The 15,981-nt window shown below is 40.4% G+C and overlaps 1 protein-coding gene across 3 annotated transcripts in view; it reads right to left on the reverse strand.

Moving 5' to 3' along the window:
* The window catches only part of mib2 (MIB E3 ubiquitin protein ligase 2), a 33,120-nt gene that overhangs the window by 13,629 nt on the left and 3,510 nt on the right, over positions 1–15,981 (reverse strand). For 2 of the 3 annotated variants that reach the window (XM_028409308.1, XM_028409307.1), the window contains exons 2-10: positions 10,124–10,519; positions 9,087–9,258; positions 3,986–4,092; positions 2,738–2,932; positions 2,523–2,665; positions 2,100–2,207; positions 1,896–2,000; positions 1,114–1,276; positions 468–601 (exon numbers count right to left, since the gene is read on the reverse strand). In XM_028409308.1, the coding sequence (XP_028265109.1) occupies positions 468–601; positions 1,114–1,276; positions 1,896–2,000; positions 2,100–2,207; positions 2,523–2,665; positions 2,738–2,932; positions 3,986–4,092; positions 9,087–9,258; positions 10,124–10,346 (1,350 nt within the window). In that variant the 5' untranslated portion in view covers positions 10,347–10,519. Of the gene's footprint in view, positions 1–467; positions 602–1,113; positions 1,277–1,895; positions 2,001–2,099; positions 2,208–2,522; positions 2,666–2,737; positions 2,933–3,985; positions 4,093–9,086; positions 9,259–10,123; positions 10,520–15,036; positions 15,206–15,981 lie in introns of those variants that run through there. The other variant, XM_028409306.1, reaches the window with a different exon arrangement.

The raw sequence follows: 15,981 nt of genomic DNA on the forward strand, positions 1-15,981 counted from the left end.
TGCCCAAACTGAAAGCATTCACAAGTAACTATCTTTCTCTGTATTTCAAACCATTTTGGCACATGAGCCTGGGACTATCCAGAACTGGTTGTGATAGCTTCTTTCTTTTTGCAACCAAAAAATCCGGATTGTATTAGCCACTTCGTGGCCTAATAAAGCCCAAATGTAATAGATGTTGATTGATATAAAAAAAAAACGACTTTGGTGCTCAGATTGGCAGATTCAGACGGGAGATGGGATTCAGATTTACTACATGTACCCATTAAGCAAAACATTTGTAAACTAAACAACAACCTTGTGTTTCGTGCTGTTGAGACACTGAGCCAACAGACAGATGGGGAAATGCCAGGCTACGGTAATGCCTTATCTGGCCCTTAAAATCCCTGCCCCCAGTCTTGGAGCCCTGGTGGAAAGAGATCTTGGAACAGACAACAGACTGCAGCAAAGAAAAGAAGTGCTGCACTAACCTTGTCAGGATATTTTTGCACCAGCTCCCGGACTTTGCTGGCACTGCCGTGTGCTGCCTCAATGACCAGTCGGCTAGGATTGTCCTGTTCTGTGGACTGAGACAGCAACTTTTCCAACACTGAGATGACAGTACCTGAACATTGACACAGAAAGAGGAGAAGGAGGGGGTTGTGCAGAAAGGACAGACAAGAGAATTAAATTAACCACAAGTCTTACAAAGGGAAAAAAACACATTTAAGCTACACTGGTTGATGAATTTGTGAAAGCTGAAGTGAACAAGACCACAGGAATGAGTCAAAATGTCCCTTCATGCAGTGGAATCTGATTACACACACATTCACAAACACACACGCGTCAACCTTCCCTTAACACAGAGTAAAATTTGTCATGATTAAGACATTGCCATGATGACAAATATCTGCTGTGCTGCCAAAGCCTCTCACTGTTAACATGCAGGATCATGACATGCTACAGAGCAGAACACCTCAAGAATGTCACAGGTTGCTGAAAAAAGACAAGTCATTGATGAGAAAGCATGCAGAGCAGAGATAGAGCTGGAATGTGGTTAGGGGAAGATAAATGCAGGAGGTAAAGCTGGAGCTGCAGCATTAGAGGTGAGTCCCTTCGTCCCAGCAGAGGCCTTACTTCCAGATTCGTTGGGGTTCTCGGCTGTCATGAGGTTGGCGTCCACCTCCACGGGCTGGCCCGTGAGGCACGCTGGGTTGAATGTCCATGTCTGGCCTCCAAATGCAACTCGTAGGTCACCATCCGCATACACTTTCAACACCTTTCCGACCTGACCAAGCACCTATTAAAAAAAAGTAAGGTACGGTAAGTACGGTAGATGTTCTGTGGGTAGGTGAGAAAGAGGGTTAGTGGGAATAAAAAACATGAATGAAGCAGGAACTACAGTATTAATGATTTTGCAACACCAATTCCTGTGCCTCTGTAATTTTAGGTAAAGAACCAGGCCACATTCGAGGAATCGTCCTGGAACTTGATTAGCTTGTGATGTACACCCAATTTTGGTAAAGTAGGCCATTCTTAATTCAGAGGGATGTGTGTCTGCCAAATCAAGGCTTTTCATCAGCAAGAGGCACAGTTAGTATTATGCACACAGAGGGCGAGTGACCTAATGAGAGCCAGGATAAGGACTTAGAAACATAGTGGCGAGTTACGAGAAAGTCTGAAGTCCTAGTTATGAAACACTGTAGCAAGCTGCACAAATTAGGTCTTGAGTGTCAAACAACTTTCCTCACTTTTAATGTCACTTTAAATATTTGTTTCTTTGAAGACATTTTTTCTCTTCTAACAGCTATGTCAAAACACAAATAATTCAAAATGGAGATATAAGGGAGAGACTCATCCACATCTCTGTTTAAGCTCCTAAAGCAGCATGTTAATATTATCAGGCTAAATGAGCATACAGGAGTCATGCTGTCTGTCCATTCCCCATGGCCAGCTTGCAGTCTCTTCACACTGTCCATGTCTTCCAACACCCTTACTAGTTCACCAACTCCAAAAGTGTTCACCTGAAAGAAACAGTAGCAGACACATTGTTAATAAAGTTGTTAAGAAAGCTGAAACCTTATTGATAAAGCAAATGCAGTTAAAAAAATCCAACTTTGTACCTTGGTAAGTGCCCCAGGATGGAAGGTCCAGCGAATATTGTTGCTATACTGGACTCTGACATCTCCTCTGTCAGTGATTCTGTGAACAGTCCCGATCCGGCAAATGTACTGAAAACACAAAGAGGCAGTTTCACCCTAGGTCTAACTCTGCATGGCGGTGACCTTAATGTTCCCCTCAGCAGCTGCGGTTTGAAAGTTGGATGCTCTGCTTTCTTTCACTCTGTTGCAACATCCATCTGAGCCACTTATATAAATATGCTGTAAGCCAGATTAAAGGGGAAAGTGTTTTTTTTATTGTCTAAAACATTAAAATGAGATATTTGTAGTACAAACTTTATATTTTTACATTCCATAAGGCCTCAATAAAAAGGTTGTTTATTTACTGGTATTGTGTTCTTTTATCAGAAGGGAAGATGGTTATACCTCTGCCATTTTGGGGTTCCAGCCTCCGTGGCCTTCCTGCATTTGTCGCAGGATGTCTACCTCCAAGAGACATTTGACCTTGTCGCCCTGCTGGAAGGAGTGGCCATCAGCGCTCTCCTGGCGTTGCAACTCTGCGTGCTCTCCTAATAAGGACAGGTGTCAACTGTATTGTCTAAAAACTGAGGAATTGACAGATTTCAATAAAGATGTCTTACCGAGCTTTGGTAGGTGATCTTTGTAATAGAAGCCTCCTTGACCGTCTGACACATATTTCAGGTCTACTTTGCCCTTGTGGCCCATTCGGTAGACATTGGTTGTGCCATTAGACCAGGTAACACTGGCCACGCTGCGACCAGACTCTGTGTCCCAGCCACGAATGTCCACTACCTTCCCAACCTTACCCTCCCCACCTACACACATGCAGACACACACATGCAAAATATGCAAAAAAAACAACAATGCATCAGTTTGTGGGAGACAAAAGCACAGAAAGGAAACTTCAGCCTGTTAAAGAGGAAATGTTTTTAGACAAGAGGACCGTGGTGTGTTTTGATGAGCTGAAAAATTAAAACCAGAAAACTCATGTAACAAATGTGCAACAGAGGTGTGAGAAAGACAGTTTCCTGTAAAGACATAAGCTGCCAATTTCCTCTTTGCTGATTTTAAACAACAAAAAAAGAATCACCATTAAACATTTTCAAGCCACAGTATCTGAACACATGCTGGTCGCATGATGAAAGAAAACCTTGTTAAAGTCATCAAGCTGCTCCAGTGCCTAACTACACCAACTAAACCAGTGACCCGTGATACAACATGGTGGGCTGGGGGATTTTGAGCATGCTCAGATTGTCCTGTGTGCACTTACCGCAACACCATTTAAGCCTGATGAGTGACTTAACCAAACCCCAGGGCATCGGTTTCAAAGACAGCAAAAGGACATTTTGACTCATTCGCTTTGGACAAGAAAAGGGAGCGCTGCTATTCTTACAACAGAGACACCAGACCAGCAAACATAAAGACATATCACCATTCTCTATCACTCTAAAAGGGAACACCCAGGGGCTTTAAATTAGCCTATTGATGTGAAAGATTGTTTTCAATTAAGACTTAAACTATTTCAAACATCAGCCAGTACAGACTGCTGATTGTATATGAAAGTATATGTTCAACACAGCTTGTCAACAGGGGTTTCTCACAGGGATGGATGTTACAAGGACTCAGAAAAGACACAAACATGTAGGCACATCTGCAGGACAGGCACACAGACACATACTAACACATTCTGTAGGTTAATGAGACTTGAGGTAATAAAGTCATTATGTGTTGTGGATGGTGAAACGCTTTGAAGAGGTTCGTGCTTAGAAAAAGGCAGGGGGGCTTGCTGAGTTGGCAGCGCCAGGTTAGTGGTATGAACAGTGCCAGCCAAACACACACTGACACAAACACACACACACACCACTCACCGTCTTGGTTTCCCCAGTCCCAGTCTGGTCCACGAACCACTTTAACTCCCTGGAAGATTCCTTTGAGGATAATCCGTGGGAGGTTTTGCCTTGGTGCCAAGCTCACTCTGTGACATAAGCATGAAGACACAGCTGAACAAACTACTCAATGGAACATCTATGATGGTGTTATGCTCTGCTGTGCACTGCTTAACACAAGACTTTCCTCAAGTGTACATATAAATATCCCAATACACTTTCCTTCCTTAATGCCCTGGGGCAAAAACTACCACAACAATTTCATACATATAGAATTTGCATTGTTTTTCTAGAGCCAATGGAAATTATACTGGACCAAAGGGATAAGAAATAAGCATGAAAACGGCAATTTGTATCAAACTTCTAACAGAGGACTTCAGGGAAACAAGTATTGCACAGTCTATTATCACAACAAACACGAGGTCAGACAGCCACATCCCATTAACCTGACATACCTTATGGTAAAGATTTGATCAGATCTTGGTGCAAAGGAGCTGCCTATTCCCATACTTCTTCACACGATCAAACCCCAGCTTCCATTTCACCCAAGCAGCTTTTCAGACAGACACAAAGTCATTTAAAATCCAGTATGATGAAAAGAAAAAGAGCCTCGTGAGATCTGTTGTCTTCAGGGAGCCTCATACGGACTCTGCTGCTCCCACATGTCTCTCTAGTGCAGGGGCTTTGCTTAGCCTTCATCCCCGTCACCAGCCAGATCTTCAGTTTCCAGGGTGCTACAGCAGGAAGTGGCAGTGAATTTGGCTCTTAGAGCCAACTAACAGTAAATCTCAGTGTGTGACTGAGCTTGGACAGGTCTGAGAATGGTGTGTGTCTGAGCACAGAGCTTTGAGCCTAATCCTAGACATCACAGCTATCAGAAAGCAGGTCACCACAGGGCAAATCATCACATGCTACCACATTGTGTAAGGGTAAATTTAAGCACATTTATATATAGCTTCAATAAATGAAATTGCTAGTTTTGTTAGTTTAGTACTGTTGGTTATGGTAGCAGACTGACTGAAACACTAACAAGAGTATTCTGCTTCTAACAGTAAAGTTGGGGACAAACCTATCCCCAAAATGTGACCGAAGATTATTTCGGGGCAAAGAGGATATAAACTGACAGATGTCCCTATTTCATGACAGAGAATCATGACCCCGGAGTCTGACATGTTTGTTTCTCAAAGCAGCTACTCTTTCAAGGGATCAAGAATTCTAATCCCACTCGACCAAATGTCACCACTGCTCACAGACAGAATCAGGACAAGAGACCTAACAAAGTCAGAGACAAAGGCTGGATCAACAGTCAGCCAAGGACACACAAAGCACGAAGCAAAGGGAATACTGTAAACACAATGACCAACCAAGAAAAGGGATATCTGCCAAAAACTGAAGTAGTTTAAAATATCAGTGCTCCTTGTATTTATTGTACCTAAAGAGTCTGTGACAACTGTACAACTGTGAAAACAACCAGACTCTTCTAGAATCCATCAACTTACTATGTTATTATCATTATTGATTTATCACTATTAATAATTACGAAAATGAATCCTTTCATCTTTTAAGTCACCTGTTTTTCCACAAATGTCAAGACTGTGCACAATGAAAATATTTGCTCAACAGAATGTAATGTCATGCAAGCAATCTATTTCAAAGACACTGGGATAGGGGCAATAACAACCTGAGAGTAGTGTCATGCTGGTAACAAAAACAGCAGAACATTTCTGATGAGGTTTATTGTCAACAAGTCAAACACTGCTGTGAAAGACTGCTTTTCTCAAAATAAAAAAACGACTTAATAGGTTCCCTGGACCTACATGTTTGTTTGTATGTTCAAGAGCCGATTAACCAACTGCAAACTAGTCATCTCCTTGTAAACATATGGTACACACATATGCTACCCTGAGCACACTCAGCATGTGCACACGTACTATTTAACATGTGACGATGCAGGACACAAATTACAGCTACAGACTAGCAACTTGCAGCTTAATGTTCTGTAAATAGCGCAAACTCTTACACCTTGATATACTCCGAATCTAACACCTGTTATCTAATACACGTCTCCTAGGAAGTTGTAAATGTTAACATAATAATCCGAACAGCTGAGATTGGTAGCATGTTAATCCAGTTAAATCTGCTGTAATTACAATGGAACACTCATGTACAGTACATCCGGCTCAGGTCTCACACCATGTTTGTGATGGTGCTACTCAAGTGTCAGCATGCCACAGCAGTTTATAGTATGGAGTGCTTCCTATTGTCTGTTCAGGACAAAAATAACATGTCTGTATGTCTATAAACTACAAATAGACAGCCAGCCTCACACATGTTCTGCCCACATGAAAGAGTCCCTCAACTGCCCTTCCTTCCTTTCATATAACTCACTGCTCGCAACACAGTAAGTCACAAACATTATAAAACCAAGCTAAATTTGACTTTCCAGGCAAATATCAGTGTGTCCCATGACTGCCAGATTATAAATTAGTCTTTTGAAATGCTTTCAGTGAAATGTGGGTCAATGTGGGCTGGAAATAAAGACGCACTGTGTGTTTGGCACCACATATAGTAGACCGCTCCTCTATTTCATTCATCTGACGAGAAAAGAAGTGACTTTCATGTGATGTGCTCCCAGATGAACACTCTGTACGAGTGCTGCAACCCATCACAGTTCCATTTTTCTCACATTATGCAGAGATGTCTTTGATAAAATGATTCAGAGAAAGGGCAAAGGCCCGGTGGATAATATTATATTTAAATGATGAGCACTAGCTGGATATTATATTACATTCAATATTTTATTTTCTTGTATAATATCTTGCATGGATTTGTGTAATTCCACTATGTGGTGACCGAACACGGAAGTAAAGCAGTGACATACGCTAGAAACAAACACCAGCTTTTCCTGATGCCACCTATAATCAAATAAAACTTTGATATAATAGGAAGGCAGCCTTAAATGGCTAATTAAGAAAATTATAACTTGTGATAACTTCACCGAGTATTCACCCATATTGACGAGCAGTATTCAATCAACAGATAATATGACAATTCAAGCTGAAGCTCATTCAGGTAGCAAAAATGGAAGTTAATACTTGTAAATACAAAAGTTGTCAAAGACGAACACCAAGCAACCGGTCTGTGGAAAACCAATAAAACGCTCTCTAAAAAAAGCTTCTATCAGTGATGTTCAGAGATTTGATTTTCATCATGGCTGGCTGACTGGCTTTGGCTGAGTCACAGTCTTTTATGCCACTCATGGACATCAATATGCCATTCATGTCCATCCATAAAAGTCATCTCTCTGAGAGCCCATAATGGAAAGGGACTCTATGTGTTATCAGTGACGTCAGTCCATTCAGAAGAGAAACAGACAAACTTCTTGAATGCAACTCACTTTTCTATCTTTCAGATTATAATTAAAAGGTCTAATTATAGGGCATATTCAGTTATTTATACAAACTACAGACTTAACCACAGCGAAGTCTTGTAGTAGGCAGTCATTGGCCTGATGGATTAGCATACTTCTTTAAAAATTAAAACATTTAAATAGCAGCAGTGATTAAGAGTTAATCGCAACCAACTTATTTTTAGCTTTCCAAGATTAACCTTGTCTGATGATGTTATGTACCACAGGAGTATAATTGACAAACAACTTTTAAATAGCTCAGATCAAAGACATAAAAAATTCTGTACAGACAAATCAGCGATACATAATATATATTAATCATACTTAATATAAATGACAGTGAAGTATATGTTTAGCAAATATCTGACCAACATAACAAAATGAAAAACAACCTGATGGTCACTACGAGCCAATTATCTCTGCAATGTGGACAGATGGAAGCAGTAACCTGTTTGACCTGTTTGCAGGGTTACAGGGTTATTTAACAAATAACAGCTTGAGTTAGTATACAGCTGAGCCAAACAACAGCGGTTCAAATCAATACTTTTCAAGAGAATGTGAGGAGTGAGTCAAAATGAGATTCAAATGACTGTCAGAAAGTGACCCCTGCAAAGGCCAGGTTCCACTTAAAGCTCAAAAACCTCTAAACCAATCTCTAAAACAGCTCTAAACCAGAAACAACATGTTCAAAGCAGGATATAAGAATAATAAAAAGCATCAAACTCATTTGCACCAAGATCCGTGAAAGTGTAAGTCAGAAATAGTGTTTAAAGGATGCACTAGTTTATCCAGTGTGGCTTAAAAACTATCAATGAAAAATCTAAAGATTTAACAAAATTGAAATGATTCACACACACATTTGCAGCTTTCATTGAACAGCAAGCCAAGAAAAACAAATGGAAGTGTTTTAGACCTGAACCAGACTAAACTATGGGAGAAATCTGGGTCATACATATCACCTCGTTAAAATGAGAACAGGCCATCCAGCTGACATTCAGACAGCGCCTGGAGCAGTTTGGAGCTTTACTGTGAACTGATGCAGAAGAGTGGATTCTGAAGGGAGAACTCACTCTAGCAAATATGGATACAGGACACTTGGAATCAGCTCACTAAACATTAAGGCACCGTGGGACCATGTGCCATTTGACTAATCTGACTTAATCCTGAAACAATAGCACAATTTGATTAGAAGTGGTCGGACAAATATGCTCCTGATTAAACTGTGGTACTAATCATTTAATTGCTGTTTAGGTTAAGGTGTTTTTGTGTCTTTACATCATCCCGATCAAATTTCTATACATATTAGAAAACATACAGAAAGAATTCCTCGTTTTAACAAGTGCTTTTTTTGGATAAATTTGCATTATATCTACAAATGTATAAATTCTAATAAAGGCAACTGTGTTAGGTATTAGTATTCTAATGCAAGTACAAGGAACGCTGCTTATTTGTGCAATCATGAATTTCTGCTATTTGGGTAAGAACATTTAAAAAGAACCATCAACCCTGATTGTAACACCACGCTAATAAAAATGAATTAGAGGAAACAACACTAATAATGTCTTTCCTCCTATGAGAACTGAATTCATGGAGAAGTAGTTTTATCAGGCGACAGTATGATTAAAATTTAAATAAGCATCAATCAGCCCAGAAAGCTGGCAGTGCAGTACTCACGGCTGGGAGTGGGCTGTCTCATAACGTTCAAAAGCATGGCTCAGGTCGTGCTTGTTGTTCATGTAACACTGTGTGCACAGGTCGTAGTCGAAGCACACCTTGCACTTCCATCGCATTCCCATGATGCCATGTTTCTTGCAGCTGTCACAGATAATATTGGAGTGACGCACCCCTGGAGGAGAAGGAAAATTGGTTGAGGAGAAGTGAGTAAGGTCATAAATTCAACATGCCTGAGGTTTTTCTTTCTTCTCTGTTTTTGTTGCAAAGAAAGAAAGAAAACATTTTTTTGTACAGAATGTAATGACCTGTGTAGAAAGTAATGTAAAACAATTTATCTCCCAAATCTGTGTCATAACATCCAAGACATGTGAAATGTCCTCACTGATGGCACTTATCACTAGGGCTATAATATCATGAGATGTGGAAGAAGTGAGGCACAAACAGCATGACAAAAATACCCCCACCCCCTTGGCTCCTCAGCTCTCTCCTCTTCTTTCGCTCCATTAATTGAAGGGCAAACTTCTGAGGCAGAAAAATGTCGCTCTAAATGGAGCAAAATACTAATGAGTCCAGCATTAGAGCATGTGTCATTCAAGTCCAAAATTGGGCTGACGGTAAGAGACGTCTTACTGTAATATGCTTTCTCAAAATGGGCTTTGTGTAAGCAACACAAGCCACGACAATGACAAACTGGCACGAACATGCAAGATAAACAACACCATGAGACCAGCATCATCATACCTGAGGGAAAAGAATGAGGAGGCCTTTTATTTTTTTAAAGCAGTTTTAAAAGCTGAAATCAACTCTTTTTTTTGCTGAAGAAGAACAAATAAATACGGAGTGCACAAATCTATTGAGACCAAGCACGATGATGTGTTATACATACTTATTTTGCTGAGTTGAAAACATAGATAAAATGTATTGGTTAAAGTAAACAATATAGTTTTGTTACTTTACCGAATTTGCTGTGAGTCAAAAACGTCACCGAGCATTACCCACATGAAGGTTTTAGAATTGCACTAGTCTCGAGTGCTTACCAATTTGAGCGTTATCATAGAGCAGCAGGTCATAGGCACCCTGGTAACCAGTCCGATAGTTTGTCCGCGTGCCACTGTCCCATTGCACCACCACTGTCTTGTCTGGAGTGGTAGTGCTGCCCTGCCGACCAATCTCCACCACAGTGCCCACGTGGCCCTCGCCATCATCCTGGTTTCCCCACTTCCAGTCAAGGCCACGCACCACACGCATGCCCACCTCCATGCTTCCTCTTTTGGGCCCTGGCCTACGGGCTGAGGGCACCGGCCGAGGCCTAGCAAAGCTGTCACCTCCGCTGCTGCGCCTCCGGGGCTTCTGAGGTGCAGAGCAGGCTCGAGCCGACGATATTGCTGGAAGGGACGGCACCAGGGGCGTTTCCGGGAACAGATCAGGAGTTACTGGAGATAGGAGAGAATCGAGGTACTGTTAAGTCTAATTTAAAATACATTGAGCAGCAGACAAAGTTAAAAATCACTTTCGCCATACAAACAGTGGATTTGTAACAAATCACACAACCTGTGTGCTGTTTCACTCCAAGCCAGTCAGGGCCTGCTGAGGGACTCATAAAGCAACGTGCCATATGTCTCATTAATTTCAGAGCAGTTTTTCTCTTTGCTTGTGGATCACTCACTGGAGGCCTTGCTGTGTGTCATGGCACACTTCTGGAGAGATCAGCTGGACACCACTGCTATACGCCCTGCTGCGCTAATCAAGCCCCGACCTGACACAACACATGGGAGCATGTATGCGCACACACAGACACACAAAAAAAGTACTTAGGTCCTTAACCGGACAGTCAACTGCCTTAAATCCTGTCCTAAACCTCTATCCTAAAACTACACTTTTTTTACAAGACAGAAACTAGGACTTTTTAAAGTCTGCTTTAACAAAAGCTTCACAATCACAAAAGGAAATCACTCACATTCTTCGAGCCTACAGTTTAAAAAAAAACACCATAAAGGGGCAACAACTTACAACAATCTGCCTGAATCTAATTAAAATCCCATCATTCATACTTGAATTAAAATTATTATAGAATATAAATCTAGAATACATTCTATACTTATTGTGTAGAATACAATTTGTAAGGAAAAATTGTTAAAAAAAAACCCTCATACATTTAAGTGATGAAAGCAGTGCTTTAAATGAATGCTGGAGGCTACTAAAGATTACTAATAGTCAAAGGAAGCAGTACTTCTTGTATGTGAAACCACAAGTCAGCAAAACCTAAAGGACCTTTTGCTGAAGAGCATCATCTGACATTTATTATCCATTACTCACATTGGGTATATCAGAATTATTCTTTCATATGCTACTGCAGTCTTCCAATTCCATCAATATAAAAACCTACGTCCAGCCACATTGACCTAAGCAAGCAGACTCATAACAGCAATGACAGCTATGAGTAACAGGATGTTCTACTGTATTCTAGGTTTTATCCATATGTGTGAAAATGTATTCACTTATCAAGCCATTTTTCCCCCAGTATAGTTTTTAGTATCTAACCTAGCGGTTCATCCATAGGGTTTATTAAAAAATAACAGGGCGGACAGATGTCTGTAAGCAGCTGAGCTTACACTTGCATACTTATCAAGATTACAATGTCATTTTGGTATTAATGGCACCTACTTAGGCATGAAAACATATGGTACATAGGGGATCAAAGAACAGAAAGCAGGCTGCTTAAACTCCATTTTCTGTCCAAAATGACAGCTTAGCCTCTTTTATGCAGTGAAATAATACCCGAGTCATCTGATATTCCAGCAAGCAGACACAGAGAAGCTGTCACACACACTGGAGATATTTCATGTAGTTCCCATTATGTTGAGGGAAGTAGGAAAAATAATATTATCATACTGAATCTCTAACTTTACCCAAAAACCTCCTCCATTAAACCTATAGATAAGAATTATTATTCTGTAATCTTAAATCACTTTAATTTGCAAAGAACCACTGTGAAAAGCTTCCAGCTGTGTACACTCAAGCAATATGGGCTGAGGAAGTGTTTCACAGATACAGACAGTAAAACCTTACCTACCACCTACATTGAAAACCCACACACACCCTCCACCTCCAGACCTGCCCGCTCTGCACTCGGTGCCAGTTCCAGAGTGTGAACACTGATATCTTATCATTATCAAATAGACCAGCACTTTTTTACCCCCACAAATATCTCTTTTTATAATGCACAATTAAGAGAAATGGTGAATGCACATGTAACCACTACACTTGGAAACCATATTGAAATTCGTTGCCAGAATGAGAGTTCCCTTGTGTAAAAAGACATGAGGAAAAGAACATAAATGTTTTTTGGTTCATAACTGTTAGTTTAAGGTGACCAGTGTGCTTGGCCACTGATCAGTATTCCTGCAACACCAATATCTTTAAGAAAACCTGTCTGTGGTCATAATGCAAAATATTAGTATCAGTATTTCTGAAATATGAATGGTATCCAACCCATGAGACAGTGAAAAGTGAAATAGTAAAAACAATTCAGTGCACTCTGGAGCGTTAATCTTTGTAGAAAGTTGTTTGGTGTACTCCAAATATTCTTCATTTGCTTTTCAGTGTTTACCTACAGTTTGTTGTATTTCCATATCATGTGTGTAGTGTTATCTGCAGCGGTCAGTAGGACAAGGACTGTGCCAGTCTACTTAACAATAAAATATGTCCTTAATGTCCATGAGTTTAAGTTGGGGCAACTGGACATATCTTATAGCTTTTTCTGAACACGTATAGCCACCTTGAGTATCTTTATCGGTTCTGCTGATTGTCTTCAGGAAAAGTTTAAACTCTTTGACATATATGATCTGAATAATTGAGTCTTCACAGACATTTAATGTTTACTAGTACTTAATGTTCACTAACAACCAGGGCTACATTATAATTGACTCTACTTAGTGCTGTAATGTATCATCAGTAAGACAGACATGTAACTTTGTGTAGACTGAAACTGAGTATTTGTTAGGATATGAGCAACGACAAAAAAAATAATAATAAAAGTATGGCACATTAACGATCATTTTTTCCAGGTCTCTTATTTGCAAATATCACCACATATCAACAATAAATCAACCACTGTTGCTCCAGAGGTTGGCTCTGCCAAAATTCCTTCGACATTTCTCAGCAGGGGGGAGGCTGAAGGCCACCTGTGATGCTGAAATGTCGCTGCCAATCTGCAACAGAGGCTAAGACAGGCGGGATTACAGCTCTCTGCCTGCAATAACAGATGGGCTGGCTTACGCACTGCTGAGGGCCAATCTGTGAGGGCAACGTCAACCTCCTTCACACAAACAAGCAGACTACACACACTACACCATCAACAAACGCACACACAAAAATGTTCAAGAATATTATGTAATTTGTTTTAGCTTTTTGCTACATGTGGTAAAATTTTGTGTATACAAGTAAATAAACAACCGGCAATTTAATTGTGGCATCATTTTTAATTGTTTAGAAACAAAATGGAAATCGGTGAAAAAATTTCCAATTAAATTTATGAACAAGAGATTTTGTAATATTCTAATATGTGCTTATATTTCCTTTAAAACAGATTTTGTTTTTCTTTTGCTGGATGTGGCTTACTACTCAGTCACAACATTGATTCATTCATAATCGTTTATACATTTCCAGATGTGAAATGTAAATTACATGATGTGAATACGATTTATAGTGTAATACCACTATTCTAACTCAAAAAAATCCTCAGCTAATGTTACACGACTGAAAAGTCCAGAAACGTCCATTCAGGAAATGTACCTATGGTGAGGTTGGCTCTATGAAAGCAAATGCACCGGACTGTTGATAATAAGGGAACTGAACTGAAAGACAAAGCTTTCCATTCTCCAATTCATCTACATTACAGCCCTTACATGTGGTCATGAGCTTTAGGCAGTGACTAAAAGTGGTTGGATTGGTGGGTGAGTAGCGCAGATAGTTGAGGAACAGAGCAGCTGTCCTAGCATCTGATCAGGATCTCTCCTGTAGGCCTTCCTTTGGATGTTTACTAGGCACATTCAGCTAAAGCCCAAGGCAGATCTACAACTCACTAACTAAAGTAATCTGGCCTGAAAATGCCATTTGGATCCTCTAGTAGTAACCAGTAAGTGTATTCTGTATTGCATGCCACACACCAACTCCCAGTCCAAAATGGAATGGATGGACACTTTAAGCTAGAAGCTTACATAAGCTTCAGGAGGCTAATGGCATCACAAACTAACAACAGACACTGTTCACATCTCTTTACTCAACCTACAGGAAGCTCTGCCCTGCGATAATAATCACTAAGCAGCCTCAGAAGGGAAAACTGGTCAGGAGCATTAATACTAGCAGAGCCATTATGTGCTACTAAGGCAGCAGAGGCATAGTGGGGCTGTGTGTCCTGTGACACATGGTCTAGCTGGTTTATATTGTGATTTGTGTTTCTCACAAAAAAAGACCATTTTGCTTGTGCTGTTTTGATGGTTAGCAAAGTGTAATCTATATTCAAGAGGTTAGAACATTAATGTCACAAATGGTAAAAGCCTGCTGGAACTGGTTCACGTCAGAAACATCTGGTGGCAGAGGACTTCCAGGAAAATCAATAAGGACTCCGAGTAAATAATACATGTACAAAGATTTCTCCAAAGTTGTTGTCAAACCAGAAAAGAGACTTCATGGTGCTAAAATGTTCTATTCACACTAATGTCCCTAATTAACCATACAACTAAATAAAAAGAAATCCATGAGAACTTTTTTTGTTGTTACTTTCATTGAAAGCATCCTAGTAAGTCCAAAGGCTGCAGCAACAGTGTATTAGTAGTCATGTTTGTTAAAATAAGACACAAAACCCCCACAAATCCTTAAAACACTTACAGTCAGTTAGATGACACTGCTGAGATTATCATATCAAATTACTGTGGATTGTCATACTTACTCCCCATTATCTTCAGTCCACTTTTGAACATGCTGGCTGCTGTTATAATTCCAGTTTTCCATGAAACTACGCGGTTTGCACTGCGACAGTATTATCCCAGGTCTACTAGCAGGACCATCTAAAAACCACTAGTGCTATGAAGTAGTCACCCCACTACAAGGGGAGTGAACCCTTTCTGGCACAGGCTTAGTATTTGGTTTGCTGTGAACTTTGGTCTCTGCTTTGGAACATGCAGTTTTTTTTCTCTGGCTGAATTTTTTTTATCTGACAGATGTTGCTCAAGGACTAGAAAGGCCTGATGTGTTATCTGGGGGGGGGGCTGACTAAGGTAAAGAGACAACTTACAGCAGTGGACTGTTAGGTAAATAGACTGGGCATTGTCACATCAGTGGTGTGAGGGAGATGTGATCACTCCTCATCTTTGCTGAGTCTTGTCTCTTGTAAATTCACTCAACTCTACATCCAAACTTTGATTCTATCAGCGCAGGTTAGGCTTCAACTTAACGTCACCTAAAGAGTCAATATTGAGTCATATATCGGTGCTTGCACATTATGCTCCCAGTCTGTACTGACTTTATCTGAAACAAACAAATAGGAAAATCTTTCTAGGTTATACCTAGGTCATTTCTTTTACTGACTCTCATAGCAGTACCTCCTTTTACCTACAATTAAACGGCAGGATCATTTTTTCACTGTGTAACACAAACAAGCCCGGCAGATGTCTGTTTGCTTAGCGCGTCAACAAGCTTTACTACAGACTGTGATGACATGTGGCACGACTGAAGCCTAGCCATGGATGTACTGTGGGTGCAAGTGTGTCGCCTGTGCACATGATCATTTCACCTTTCTAGGAAGTAAAAATGTAATATCAGCAAATCCATGGTGGTCATACAAGAAGCTGCCTAATCAGCTAACAAATAACCTAAACTGCCCAAGGAAATATTT

Source organism: Parambassis ranga, chromosome 7 (assembly GCF_900634625.1).
Source record: "Parambassis ranga chromosome 7, fParRan2.1, whole genome shotgun sequence".
Lineage (NCBI taxonomy): Eukaryota > Metazoa > Chordata > Actinopteri > Ambassidae > Parambassis > Parambassis ranga.